The following is a 15709-nucleotide window of genomic DNA, read 5'->3' as shown; positions in this document are numbered from 1 at the left end:
CAAAGTTCACTGGCACATCTTAGCCTCTGCACCGCTGTCCTTTCTGCCAAATGTAAGCTTCAAAGATGTTCTGCCCACCAAACACTGCCCTTCTGCCTCCTTCCCTGGCAAACTTCTACTCGCTCTGCATGGCTTACCTGACATCCTACCCACTTTTAAAAAACTTCTTTCCTCACCATGGACTTAAAAGTATTTGGCACATATTAAATACCAATAAAAATACATATAAAGACAGCTACAAAGTCCTAGTGGGCTCTGGGACACAGGAAGCACAGAATAGAGTAAAGCAAATCATAGAAATGGTGACAACAGTAGCAAGCTCCCGGAGGCCAGGAGCTGTGCTTGTGACCTGTTTGCATTCTGCAACGTCACAGTGGCGCTCAGTACCTAAACGACACTTGAGAGTCGTCTGTTAAGTGGATGAATTAACAGATAAGAATGTTTTCTTTGAAAATCCTGTTTAAAAAAATACAGACATTAACCAGGGACAACTCTGCTGTGTTATGAGCACCTTGAAGACCAAAACTCTGTCTGTTCCAGCTTTGTATTTCCTGCAACAGAAGTTCTTTGCTTGATGCAGGTCTACCAAGTTAAATGTGCCCTCATACAGTTCAGACCGAACAGCACCCTAGGGGTCACATCTAGGCAACACAGCCTTCTTCTTCTTTTTTTTTTTTTTTTTATGTGAAGCACTTCTTTGCTTTTCTTACAATTTGTTGAGTCCTGAATTGTGCTATTTGAGTATTTATTATGACAATCCTTTAACTAATGGCAATAGAAAATCTTGTTCCAACAAAACTTAGTTTCATGACAAGTATCCCCCAAAAAGAAGAAAACATCTGACTCTCATGAAGGCAACATATCTCATTCTGTTTGTACTTCTGGGGAATGCAATAGGTAAGAAAGAGACCTTGTTGGTGTAATGATGCGAAAAGTAACCCGTGCTTCTCAACAAGGCACTGCTTTCCTGACTTCTGCACTATCACTAGGTATCTTTAAAAAACAATCTCTTATTAGTATGCTGCACACTGGCCCAGCTATGCAGTTCTAATTGTTGGCCATTTGTTTACAGCACCAGGAAGGTATTGCTGAGCTCCCAGTTTTAAAGACAGTCACTTTTTAGTGAGACTAGTCACTATGCAATAACTAGCATTCATTTACCCGATGTAATCCATTTGCTATAAAAATCAAAAGATCCAGTTCTGTAACAAGGCCAGCTTGTTACAATGTTAGAGGAAATGTACAACAAAGTTAAAACCCTGTTTTTCTTATTTACACAAAGATATAATATGGGATTTCAGGAGCCATGATTAAATAAGTGAATTTCTTTTCAGACAATATTGTCTCAGATTTTAAATTACCTACAATTAACTTCTTAAATAATTCTGAATACTAGAGCATTAAGAAAAAATTAATGAAAAAAATAAAAACATACATGAAATTTACACAGGCTTTTTTCACTGCTCTTTCATTATCAAACTTTCCTCAGTCTTACTTCCTTATCTATGGTAGGCCCAACAAGAGTAACTTATTACCAGAACTCTGTCCTAGGTCGCTACTTTGAGGGGGAGTAGCTGGTATATTTCCGTCTCTGTAGTCGATAATCAGCTGGTAGAGGCTATGTGTAAAAAAATGGGATAAATATTACTACTTGAATACTAATGTGAAAAACAATTACCAAGTATATTAAATTCTTAGATTATTTCAGACAATATCAGAGGTAATATCAAAACTTCAACTGTCCAATAAACTTCAAATTTGTACGATCTACACTTTTAAATTTAGGATGCATAATTAAAAAAGAAAAAAGTAAGGTGAAGTACTCATGAACTGAGGGCAGTACAGCTCAGTAAGTTAACTAGAGCGAGCCTGACACATGGAAAGTGTCTCGAACTCAGAAGTCCCAGCTCTATAACCAACAGCTATTTGTTCCTGGAAAAGGTGCTTCTCTTCAGCTCAAACTCTTCCTTTATAAAACTGGGATCTTACTGTCTTGTTAGGCAGTTAGTTATTAATACTCATAAGAGTATTATGAAGATTTAATGAGATAATGTATCCCTCAGATGCTCAGAGAAATAGTGGAAGAATGGAATAATCTGTTCTTGAACTTTAATGCTGGAACTATTTGAGAATCCCAAATAAAACCCAATGTGTGTTTTTTTATAGGTGTAACATTTAAATGTGGCATTTTTCAGAAAATGTTACAAATTATGGTGATTAGCTGTTCTTCGTGGTTTATAATTCAGGACACCTCAGCTAGTATATCACTTGCAGCTAAACTCATTTATACATATATGACCTCATACAAGCGTATGTATGAGAACTAAACAAGCCGTCACGCTGAAGTTTACGTGTCGATGGCCACGAAGACCGCGGAAACTGGATCAGCACGGGCATCCCGGGAGCAGAGGTCAGGCACGACCTGACTGCAGGACCAGTTTCTTTTTCCTTTTCTTCTTTTAAAATTTTATTAAAGGTCTTTAGACAGCAACATCCAGACCCCAGACTCAGCTGCTGAGGAGATCCTGTTAAAACTAGTTTTAGTACCAACGCTGCAGCAACAGAATCAAGGGAAACAAGAGAACGATTAGCACGCCCTCGCCCCGCCCCAGTGCCTTGTGGGAGAGGACTGTCACTGTGGCCTCAGGGAATCCCTTAGGTTCCTGGACAATTCAAGAGGAAGATTATAGAAGAAAGTCCCCAAAGGAAAATACAGGATTTTCTGCTCTACTAAACATTTCAAGACCCAAATAACTAGTTAGAAAAATCAGATATGTGACATTATTTGGACCCCATGCATAGGGGTTACACTGGGATGAAGTGGAGACCAGTAGGACCCTAAGGATAAAGGTCTTACAAACCCTGAGATAAAGAACCCTGTGCCCACTGCTCCATCTCACTAGTCTGGCCTTTTGCTGGTTTCCAGCTGGTGATGGGGAGTGTCTCACTGCCATCCCCAAAGTGCCTGCTCCCAACTAGGAACTCTCACCTGCCACATAACAAGTGACAGTTAGGTCATTTCCAACCTCAGTTTAGAGATAACTGGCATTTTAATGTAAACACTTACTGTTTAAAACCATTACGAAAAGCATATCTTTCAGCAGACATTCCGTGTAAATCTCGAGAACTGGCATTAACTTGCTTCTGAAGCAGCAGCTTGACTGTGTCCGGCGAGTCATGAAACACAGCAAGCATCAGTGCTGATCTAAAATAAAAGAGACATCTCCACCCTTAGGAACTTAGCGTAACTCAAACAGTTAATTTGGTCTAGTTTACCAAGTTAATCTCCTGCCCACCCCTGGAGAACTGACCACTTACATGCTCGAGTGCTCATCTTTGCAAATGACCTCCAAGGCCACAATGGAGGGACAAAAAGGAAGCCTCCCATCCTACTTGGGTAGCACACAGTAGAAGGTGCTAATTTAAAGTCCTCTGATGGACAAGAAAGGATGCTGAGGTCACTTATCTGAAGTAGGTAAAGGTTTAAATAAAGGATTCCCCATGTCTTCTCTAGTCTGAAACATTTAATACTTTAAAGTCAGCTAGAGGTCAGGTAAGGAGAAGCTGTTTGCAGGCTGAAAACAGTAATATGAATAAAAATGGCAACAAAAATAGTACGGCTGCAGTGAATCACGCTGAGAAGCATGTGCCCGGCACTAACCTGAATAGTCTATGTATGGTCTTTCTTAGGCACAACCACCCTTGAAAGATGTACTATGACCCTCCTTTACGTGTCAGGAAACATATTAGTTGGTAATAAGTCATGTCCCCCAGGTAACACACCTGGCCAGCAGGAGAGCTGGGAATTCAACCTCGTCTGACTCTACAGCCCAGCTCTTTCCTGTTTATCATCCACCAATGACCTGTCTTCTTTAAAGGGAGTGTTTATTCAATAATTCAAGCTATTTTTCTTCCTTCTACCATTATCAATTGAAAATAAAAACATCAAACTGTACTAGAAATGAAAAAGGATAAAACCTGATGAGCCCACAGTATCTGGTCATAGTTACTCTCTTAGTGACACTCACTTAGTGACAACCTAATAACATCAATATCCTTCAAAGAAAGTAATTTAAAGCAGAATCATCCAAAAGGCAAAACAAACTCCTCTCTGTTTGATATGCATCTTTAAAAAAAATATACACCAAGTAGAGGTTAAAAAAATTATAAAAGAATGAAGAAATTCAACACTGTCTCATAAGGTAAATTAAAATTAGAGTCCATACTAATAAAACTAAAATGAAATCCCTGAACTATCATCAGATCATATGACCAAAAAACTCAGGTTGCAAATGACAGCAGTCATTATTATAAAGGAAGATGAATCCTGCTGCATACCATTCTTTGTGACACCCAGGCAGAATAATTGCTTTTCTACCTAACTGATCATGTGTTGATTCCAAGTTAATCCTCTTCTTATTAAGTTAATCTTTCTGATTGGCTGTTACTGCTCTAGAACAACATTAAGATTAAACAAAAAAAGAGAGGGAGAGAGAGAGAACCCACAATTGTACCTTTCCAGCTTGTCGATTGCATGTACATTTGCCCCGCTGTCTATCAAAAATTTGACCATCTCTTCTTTGTTCTCCCTGATGGCGACTAAAAATGGTGTGAATTTATCCTGTAAAATAGTAAATACAGTTGATAATGTACAAAATTACATATACATTTCAAAACTGAATTTAAAAACTTGTCTCTGAACTTAAAACATATACTATAAAAAAGTAAATAACAAGCAGCCCCTTCCTCCTCGCCCCTCTGTGCCCCTTCTCTTTAAAAGGCTCCTCCTTGACCTCCTCGAAAGTTTCCCTGTGAAGTCATTCTCTGAAACTCACTTCAGACATTTGCTGGTTCCAAGAACCTTCGCTTCTTTCGCAGTGTGTATCAGGCATTCTTTAGTTACCTTACTGCTCAACTACTACTCCTGACACTCTAAACACTGCTCCAGAGAGAACCATTTAGCTACTGAATCAACTACATTTCTAAGGAGCCACGCTGAGGAGAAAGATACCATACTGTCTGCAACATGCATAACCTATCCAATTACAACTATGACTAATCTCATAAAGCTTGCAGACATTCCAAAGGGAATATGACTATTTGCATGTAAAGAAAAAGTTTTTCTTAAACCAACTTATAAATTCTAATTTGAAAAATTCCATCCCACTCTTAAGGGATTATTATAAAATATGAAGTAGACTATAAATTAATATAGACTGTCTTTAAAATGTTGAAATATTTACCAAAATATACAACAGGAATTGTAAATTCAAATGTTTACAGAGGCAACATAGGTGGCCCGATTAAGTAAAGGTCCCAGGTGAGGACAGCACACCAGAGAACACACGCCCCACTGAGAAGGGGCCACCTCTGCAGGGCAGACGGCACAGGAGCCTGGGCTCAAGGGGGACCAGATATGATTCTTTAGGAGAAGTTCTGGAGTGCAGATTTCTGCACAAGTCTCCTAAATTTTAAATGTTGACTCAATGTGTGGAGACAAACTGAGCATACCCAGGGCCATATTTAGTCTATAGCCCACTTGTGTTTTTATGTTTGCTGTGTTTCCAAACAGTTGGGCATAAATCAAGTATTTGTGTGTAAAACCTTGCCTTTCTGTAGAATCATATGTCTTACACACAAAAACACTGGGCCCCAACATGTAATAAAAATTGTGATTAAGACTCATAATATCCACTTCAAGAATTTTTCCAATGCCTGCTAAAACTACAATTTACCTGTATGTAATTCTCCCTGATTGTTAATCAAATGGATAATCAGTTCATAAGATGGCCGAAACTAAATTATTAAAACAATTCCAATTTGTTACTAATGTCATGGGTCTTGATGTTTAAAACTGCCATCTTGCATGGTATACTTATATACAATGGAATAGGACTCAGCCATAAAAAAGAATGAAATAATGCCACTTGCAGCAACATGGAAGGACCTAGAGATTATCATACTGAGTGAGGTAAGTCAGAAAGTGAAAGACAAATCCCATAGGCTATCACTCAATATATGGACTCTAAAATATGATACAAATGAACTTATTTACAAAGCAGAAACAGACTCACAGATATAGAGAACAAACTGGTGGTTACCAAAGGGGAAAGGGAATGGGAGAAGAACAAATTAGCAGTTTTGGACTAGCAGATAGAAACTGCTATATATAAAATAGATGAACAACAAGGTCCTACTGTATATACTACAAGGAACTATACTCAATATCCTGCAATAAACCATAACAGAAAAGAATATGAATATATATATGTATATACATATAACTGAAAAAGAATATATATAACTGAATAAGAATATATATATAACTGAATAAGAATATATATAACTGAATAAGAATTTTATATATAACTGAATAAGAATATATATATATATAACTGAATAAGAATATATATATAACTGAATTAGAATATATATATAGCTGAATAAGAATATAGATACATATAACTGAATAAGAATATATATATATATATATATAATAGAATCACTTTGCTGTACACCAGAAACTATCACAACACTGTAAATCAACAAGACTTTAATTTTAAAAAGCTGTCATCTTGATTATGCTAGGGCTCAGTGAATCTAACAGATAGATTGCAAGAGTCTGTCACACAGCTTTAACCAAAAGAAGGCTCATGATTTCCTATTACTGCAATCAGAAAAACCCTGTTGACCTAATGACCTGGATGGGAACAAATGGTGCAAAATCTTTAAAGGGTCCGGCTCTACTTATTGAATCACTCACCACAACCAAGTTTCTAAGACTGTCTGAGTGCCACTGAATGATCAGTGGTTAGAAAGGAAAAGGAGCTATTCTTCAAGGCAATAGATGCTGCCAGTAATATTGCCAGGAAGAGACGGATAAAAGTCAGGCTAACACGGCTGGAAAGGAGAGCACTGAAAGAAGCAGCATCTATCAAACCCCTGCTCTTCCAGAGACGTCTTATTTTTGAGATCTGTGAATTTACATGTATTACATGTATCCATTCAATAGTCCTTAACCAAGGGTTGTATCAGAATCTCAGGGAAGTATTTCTAAATACCTGTATCCAGATGTGAGTAGACTTATTCAATCAAAATCTTCAGGGGAGAGCCAGGAGGAAAAGCAGGAGGACCAGCTGCGCTGTCACTTGCTCCCCACCTACAGCCACAGCCCCGCAGGGGAGATACAGCAGGCTGAGCATGGGAGACCCCAAAGTGAAGGTGTACATGGAGGGCCATGTGGCCACCAGCACAAGTGAATGCCCCTGCTGGCTGTCAAACATGACCTGACCTCACTTGCCCAGATTATAGAACCTGGGATCCTGGGGTGCTCAGGGCCTGTGGCTTGCTGCCTTCCCTGCCCAGGTGCAGTCACCCAGCTCTCCCTGCTGGGTCGCTGGGTTCCTTCCTCCTCCCACCCATCCCCAGGCAGGCAGCCCGCCCTTGCCATCACTTCACTCCCCGCAAGCCTTCATCTTCTGTAGGCTCTGAGCCTACCACCCACCCCCAGGCACTTCCTAATGGCAAGTTGCTCCTTCTGGGGTAGAAGTGCGGCTGGGAGACAGAGCTCTGCCCTTTCTGTGGGCACTACCTCTAGCCCCTGGCCTTGGCTTTGGAGTTGTTTCCATGATAACAGGGCCTGATGTATTCAGTATACATACTACTATATATAAATAAAGCACCTGTAGCTAGAAAAACCCCTGTATTTCAAATATCTTGTAAATAGTCAGTTGAGCTATACCTTGTTTATCGCCTCGATGTTTGCATTACAGCGGAGCAGCTCTGCTGCAATTGATGTTTCTTCAGCCAAGACAGCATAATGCAGAGCAGTGTTTTGACAGTTGTCTTCAAGATTCGGGTCAGCACCCTGTTTCAGCAGGATAGTGACACACATTTCTTTCTGGCATTGTACAGCCTGTTGGTATCATGCCAAGAAGCAGACTGTAAGTGCTAGGCATTCCAAGTTAACATTCCTCAAGTTCCAGCACTTTGTTACATTTAAAACAGATAAATTCATTTTTATTCTAAGTAAATCGAATCCATCTCACGTGGACACGGTTGGCTGCTACACACCTTGATGAGAGCTGTCTTGCTTTCCTCATCACGAGCATTCAGGTCACACTTCCACTGGACAAGGAGAGCCACCACTGATGACTGGCCGCTGGCACAGGCTAAGTGTAGGGCAGTCCTGTGAACATGAGAGGACTTTTTAGGAAATTAGAGTGTACTAGATCAAAGATACAGTTACTCGTGTAATTGTAAACATTCAACAGCATGCTATTCCTATCCCTTTAAAACTAACAGTCTTCTTATCTTAGTTCTTTCTATGGGGAAAGAACAATATTTATTAGCTCTTATTACTCACCACATTAATGGAAGAACTACCTGTTTGAATAGAAAGGGCATGCCGTTGAGATTCAGCTCAACTTGGGTCTGACTTCTACTTTAACACTCTTCCTTATTAGCTCTCACTTAGCCTGTCTGTGTTTCAATTTCCTCATCAACAAAATGGGCAAGAAGTAGTAGCTATCTTACAGGATGCCACTGCGATGCTTAAATGAAAAGCTATGCAAAGTGTCTGGCAGTTGAATAGCTCAGTAATTGTTAGATAATATTATAATTGTTACCATTACTATTTTACCAAGACAACATTTCAATTAAGTAAAATAACAGTTTATCTACTTTGCTGCTGCAAGGATGAGAGAGAACACTGTACTTCAATGATTCTAACATGCTCATTGTCTCACACTTCAACATCTCTGACATGGGAAGGCAATTTAAAATCCGTGTCTTACAACCACAGTTGGCATCTCCTCCCAGGCCCACCCCGCCCCGCCCCGCCCCAAAGCTGTTACCTGTTCTTCCTGTCTCTGCTGTCTACATTTTTCTTCCGTGACAGCAACTCCTGCACTGTCCGCGTGTCACCTAAATATGCGGCTTTGTGGAAGTCCTTTAGCTCACACCTATGGACATGATATCCAGGCACAGGCGTCTCACGATTCCTGCGCTCTCTCTGATGGATGCTGAAGTCCACCCAGCTCACGAACTGAGTGAGTCTCTTCTTCATCTGGCTTATCGCCTTCCAACACCACTCACTTCCCTCCTGGTCTCTTGCCACCTCCCAATCTCAGCGCTGGCGCTGCAGAAGAGCCACAGAGGTCTCGCTGCCACACCTTGGCTGTGAAGCTCAGCGGCTCGGAATGTTTGGTCCGGAACACTCGTAGCCTAGCAACAGCACTGACCCTCAACTGTCCCTCCAGAGCCAGTGTCCCTGTGAGTGTGCACAGAGGCCCAGAGGCCCAGGGTGCCCGGTGCACACGTGGGAGCCTAAGGCAATTCAAATCTCTGCAATTGCTTGTGGGCCATTTTGGATTCCCTTCAAAGGTTGGCGCTAGGTGGCTGAGTGTTCTGGGACATTTCCAGAAGTGAGGCTTGCCCCTGAGAAAGCCATGTTTGTATGCAACTGTGGTTAGAGTGAGGTGGAACCACAGGATGCTGAAGGCCTTTTTCCCAGAGAGCTCCCCACCAAAACTCTCTGTATCTCCTTATCCCTCAGTGTATTCCTTTCCCCATCCCTCTGGGCTCCAGCCAGTCTCCAGGGAATTTAGTAGAGGCAAACAGCAGAAAGCTGTTTTCATGGTTTCAGAGATTGTGGCAATATATATCAGTAAGTACAAACTTGAGAAACCAACACACGCTCTCCAGATGAAATAAAAATGTGTTTCCGCATGTCTGCTGGCCCTGCTCTGTGGCTCAGCCTTATGTTTACACGCTTTCTTCACTGTATTTTTTTTTTTTGCTTTTATTTCCACCAATTAAACCTTGAGTCAATCTGAGATTTATGTGGGAGCATGGTATAACATTTGAGAACTTTTTAACCACGTGACTATGAAGACACCACGTCAGTTACTCATCGAGGCCAGGCTGCTGGCTGACCACCTGCAGGAGAGGGGGAGGCAGGGCAGGCCTCTTCTTCCTGCCCACCTCCATCCTTCCTCCCTCAGCTGGCTAATTACGGCTTCTGGCCCTGCCAGGATCAAAACTGCAGGGGGCGGCAGAGTTCCTAAGTGGCTGACACTCCTGGGAGCTGGTCTTCAGTGGACTGGACCTGGCAAGTGTTTTGAAGCTGACTCTCTCAGGGGAATTTCTGGGCCCCCACCTGCAACTCCCCTGACCTAAGGGAATGTGGTGTTACCAACTTCCCCATTTAAACTATCTTTTCTATCAGCATACACTGTTATTGCCCTCATCTTATAAAAAAAGATGCATTCACCCTCCAGCTGTGGCCCCATCTCTCTGCTCCCCAGCACACACGCCTCCTGCCCCTGCAAAGGAGCTGTTCCCATCCGCTTCCTCTGATTCCTCTCATTTTCCTTCCAAGCAAGCGTGTCCACTGACTGCAACTGCTCACGACAGGGTCCCCCGCCACCCACCAGGCGCTGACTCCCCGGGCAGCTCTCAGCCCTCCCCTCGCACGGCCCGGCAGCCACGCTTTCCCCTGCTGCTCCCCCTGACTTCCTCAAGCCCTTTCCTCATGGGGCTTCCCGGCTCTCAGGCTGCTCTGGTTTCCTCCCACGGCCCTGGCCGCTCTTCTCAATTCCAGCCCCTGAGTGCTGGCACACAGCACCCCTGAGGCTCAGCCTGCTGGCCTCTGCTACTGTCTGCTGCCGCCCGCATCAGCCTTAGGGCTCTATGTGTTCTCTACACGTTGGTAACTTCCAAACTGCCATTTCCAACCCAGACTTCCCTCCTGTATTCCAGACTCAAATGCCCATTGCCTCACAACGTCATCTATGGAAGTCTAATAGGACCTCTCCTGGGCCTGCCAGCAGCTGTCCTGCCCTCTCCTGAGCCTGCTCCCTCCTGCGCCTGCAAACTCCTGGGCCTGCACACTCCTGGGCTTGCACACTCCTGTGTCTACACACTCCTGGGACTGCACACACCTGTGTCTGCACACTCCTGGGCCTGCACACTCTTGTGTCTGCACACTCCTGCACCTTCACACTACTGTGTCTGCACACTCCTGGGTCTGCTCTCTCCTGGGCCTGGACACCCCAGGGACTGCACACTCCTGGGTCTGCACACTCCTGGGCCTGACGACTTCTGTGTCTACATGCTCCTGGGCCTGCACACTCCTGTACCTTCTCCCTCCTAGGTCTGCACACTCCTGGGCCTGCACACTCCTGTGTCTGCACACTCCTGGGCCTGCTCTTTCCTGTGTCTGCACACTCCTGGGCCTACCCTTTTCTGGGACTGCCCTCTACTGGGCCTGCTCCCAACTGTGCCGGCACACGCCTGGGCCTACACACTCCTGGGCCTGCCCTCTACTTGGCCTGCCCACTCCTGTGTCTACACGTTCCTGGGCTTGCACAATCCTGTGCCTACACGCTCCTAGGCCTGCACACTCCTGGGCCTGCACACTGCTGGGCCTGCTCCCTCCTGTGCCTCACACTCCAGGGCCTGCACACTCCTGTGCCTGCCTCCTCCTGTACCTGCACACTCCTGTGTCTGCACAGTCCAGGGCCTTCACACTCCTGTGTCTGCACACTACTGGGCCTGCAAACTCTTGGGACTGCACACACCTTGGCCTGCACACTTCTGTGTCTAGATGCTCCTGGGCCTGCACAGACTTGTGCCTGCACACTCCTGGACCTACACACACATGGGCCTGCACACTCCTGTGCCTGCTCCAACTTGAGTCTGCACACTCCAGGGCTGCACACTCCTGTGTCTGCACACTCTTGGGCCTGAACAATTCAGGGCCTGCCCTCTCTTGTGTCTGCACACCCCTGGGCCTGCACAGTCCTGTGCCTCCTCCCTCCTGTGCCTGCACTGTCCTGGGCCTGCACACTCCTGTCTCTGCACACTCCTGGGCCTGCACACTCCTGTGTCTGCACACTCTTGGGCCTGCACACTCCTTTGTCTGCACACACCTGTGCCACCACACTCCTGTGTCTACACACTCCAGGGCCTGCACACTACTGGGCCTACCTTCTCCTGGGCCTGCTCCCTCCTGTGCCTGCACTCTCCTGGGCCTGCACACTCCTGTGTCGGAACAATCCTGGGCCTACACACTCATGTGTCTACACTCTTGGGCCTGCACAGTACTGGGCATGCACACTCCTGGGTCTGCACACTCCTGGGCCTGCACACTCCTGGGCCTGCACACTCCTCGGCCTGCCCTCTCCTGGGCCTTCACAATCCTGGGCCTGCCCTCTCCTTGGCCTAAACACTCCTGAGCTGGCACACTACTGTGTCTGCACACTCCTGGGCCTGCTCACTCCAGGTCCTCCACACTCCTGTGCCTGCTCCCTCCTATCTCTGCACACTTCTTGGCCTGCACACTCCTGGGCCTGCCCTCTCCTGGGCCTGCAGACTCCTGGGCCTGCTCTCTCCTGGGCCTGCACACCCCTGGGCCTGCCCTCTCCTGGGCCTGCACACTCCTGGGCCTGCCCTCTCCTGGGCCTGCATACTCCTGGGCCTGCACACTCCTGGGCCTGCCCTCTACTGTTCCTGCCCTACTCTTGGTATACATTGCTCACTACTCTCAAAACCCTGAAAAGTTTCTCTTTAAATTATGGATTATTTTCCTAGTACTTTGACTCCTTTCTTGATAGTGACCCTGTAAAATCTAACATTTTAAAAGGTTTTTCACACTTCTTAGATTTTCCATCCTATTTAATAACACTGCAGCACATCCCAGTCTTTTGAAAATTATATTTATTTTGCCCTCCTATTCTTCTGTACATTGTGCTGATATTCTAGTGTTGTAGGTAGATTCCCCTTTATTTACTGGTAAAGGCGTAGGTCCTTGTGTTGTCACTACAGCTCTGACAATTGAAATGAGTCAGCTTATGTACATGCTGTGCTGTGCATCATGCTTTAGGGAAAAGATATCTATTCATGGGCCATTTATGCGGCTCCCAAGTCTTTCCAGGTGATCTGCATTCATCTAATCACTGAACTAGGTTCCTGCCTGCCTATTTGTTCCATGCTCTGGTACTCTGGCTCACCAGCAACGTTTTAAAGCCAGATTGTGTATACAATTTTCTTTACGTTACCAAGCTTGGGATTCTCACTTAACCCTTGATTTATATGTCTTCAAGCTTTGGCTCACACCCAGATCCAGGCAAGCCAGTCTTCTTGCATAGACTTGGTTCCAAAGACCAATCAAGTAAGGCATTTTTTGATATTGACTGAACACCAGAAAAGTGATATTTATCTATTGTAAATGAAGGCCACAAAATATGTACACTTGCTTTACTATTTACGAATACGAGGCCCTTAAAGGAGTTCTGTAATATGTCTGATAAGGAGTCAGTTGCTAATCTCTTGGTTTGCTGCACAGAATGAATTGTTTTGCTCGTTGCTTTTAAGATTTTCTCCTTGTCTTTTTAACTGTCTGTGCTGTCTAGTTGTGAATCTCTTATGTTTGTTCTCTGTAATGTTTGTTGAACTTAGGTGTGCAGATGAATGTTTTCTTTGAATTTTAAAAAGTTTTCAGGCATTTTGCCGTCTAAATTTTTTTGTATGTTTCTCTCTTCTGGTCTGCCAGTTTTGTGCGTGTTGCCACGTGTACTGGTGTACCACAGTTCTATGAGAAACTATCTTAATTTTTCACTGTCTGTCAGATTGGAGAATCGCTTTTGCCCTGTTTTCAACTTTACTAATTGTTCCTTCTGCCACCTCTAGTGTGTTGTTGAGCCCCAACAGTGAGTTTTAGTTATTGAATGTTTCAATTTTAAAATCTTCATTTCTTTTCCCTTAATGTAAGTTTTATCTCTTGCTGTTATCATTGATTTCTTGAATCAGTGTCATCATACTTTCCTTTAAATCTTAAACATAGTTTTCTTTGAATATATTTATAATACTTTGTAATATACTAGTACTATAGTACTTGTATTCTGAGAACATATTTATAACAGAAGCTTTGATTTTCTTCTAAATCCAATAGCTGAGCTCCCTCAAGACAGCTTCTCAAAAACAAATGTTTACTAAAAGTGATTATTAAAAAAAGATGACTAAATGAGCATAAAGTTATCAATGTGAAGGACTGAGATACAGAAGTAGTGTGTTTGTGGAAAACTTTCTTTTTGATACCAGTTTAGGAATTTTCTCAGCACATTTTGTGTATTCACTCTTGTGTGTGTGTGTGCCATTAAGAGAAAGAATTAGTGGAAATAGAAAATAATCTCCTGTAATCTTCAATCTTCTTCACAAAACTGTTCCTATGACATCCTTTACTCTTTTGCTAATAATGCCATGTTCAAATACGATACTAATTTATATATATCCACAGTTTCAGATACCTTAGTTTGGATCAAGCAAATAAGAAAAAAAGATACGAACTGAAAATAAGAGACAAGCTGGAAAAGTATAAAGTGTATAATGTGTAGATATATGAAATCTTTATCTATTACAAATAATTAAGTATAAGCATGTTTTTTTAGTTTACTTTATGTGACACCATCTGCATAATTCAGCAAGTCATCACTTTTCCACAGCACTTTATTACATGTCGATGAGAAGCTTTGCATTGTATCCTCTAGGCCAATGTATACCTTCAAGCACAAAAATTACGAAGTCTATTCTTAGAATCATTTCTCCCCACCAAGGCCAAAGCTTTCATTTGTACCTCAGTGCATCTATTCTTTAGGATAAGTACTCTTCTATGAATTTATTCATCAATTAACTTCTGATGGGTTAGCCCTATAATTTTTTCCCACTGAATCCAAGCAATAAATACATTCAAATTAAAACATTCTACCACTTAAGTCTTACTATATTTTAATATTTAACAACGTTTCTTTAACCTCAATTTATAGGTTAATACTATTACTGTGTATTATCTGAATTTAAAACTGAACATTTTTGATGTATCCTTTACCAATATCTGTAAACTGAGCTACAAGTGTAGGGAGGATGGGATAAGTTTATGAGCACTGTAGAACTCAATGGCTATGAGTAGTTACTATGTTTGTATATTTAATTTGAAAAACAACCTTAGTTCTCCTATTAACATTCTGCATAATTCTTTCCAAGATTTATTTTCATCAACGTGTGTGTGTGTGTGTGTGTGTGTGTATGTATACATATATGTGTATGTGTACGTGTGCTTATGCTTATAGACAGAGATTTATACTCATGGATCTAAGAATAAGCAGGCTTATATATAGGCCTGTACGTCTGAATTTCATCTGACTTGTGTCATTAACATTTCACTGACCACTAACTACTAACCAAAATTTGATTCTTAGTATGTGTTTCATATACGCAACACTTAAGTCAAACATTTCTATATTATTGACTATTAGTTTAAATAACACTCTGAAGAACATCTCTGAAAACAAACCTGAGCTTGCACGTCTTGATTATTTCTAGCATTACTTCTGGGGAAACGTCTTGACTGGGTGGTTGAAATGAATTGTTTGTGAGCTAAATAAAGGTTTAAGCTAGAATTATTAAAAATAAATTCTAATACATAATTCAAATTTGGTCAGGTAATATTTTATACTACCAGAAAAATATTATATAAGGATTTTTATCCTCTCCTGATTTTCCAAGATGTTTGGTTTTTACATAATAAAGTGTAAAGACTAAAGCAATATATTTTTTAGATAAAAATAAAAACAGTACAACTCCACACTCTTTACACTTGTACTAACTCTCACTTTCTCAGATTAATTCTGTATTCTCAATAAAAGTATGA

General features: G+C 42.4%; 1 protein-coding gene across 1 annotated transcript in view; it reads right to left on the bottom strand.

The window, feature by feature from the left end:
* Positions 1–15709, bottom strand: part of LOC107035261 (uncharacterized) — a gene marked incomplete at its 3' end in the record, with an annotated part of 48137 nt that overhangs the window by 604 nt on the left and 31824 nt on the right. Inside the window, exons 8-13 of the mRNA XM_072962061.1 lie at positions 8856–9139; positions 8074–8188; positions 7742–7915; positions 4515–4621; positions 3068–3205; positions 1536–1618 (exon numbers count right to left, since the gene is read on the bottom strand). Coding sequence (XP_072818162.1) covers positions 1536–1618; positions 3068–3205; positions 4515–4621; positions 7742–7915; positions 8074–8188; positions 8856–9067 — 829 coding nt within the window. The remainder of the gene's footprint in view (positions 1–1535; positions 1619–3067; positions 3206–4514; positions 4622–7741; positions 7916–8073; positions 8189–8855; positions 9140–15709) is intronic.

This window comes from Vicugna pacos, chromosome 5 (assembly GCF_048564905.1).
Source record: "Vicugna pacos chromosome 5, VicPac4, whole genome shotgun sequence".
In the NCBI taxonomy this organism is placed as follows: domain Eukaryota; kingdom Metazoa; phylum Chordata; class Mammalia; order Artiodactyla; family Camelidae; genus Vicugna; species Vicugna pacos.
Note: the sequence above shows the minus strand (reverse complement) of the source record. Positions and strands in the feature narration are given on the sequence as shown.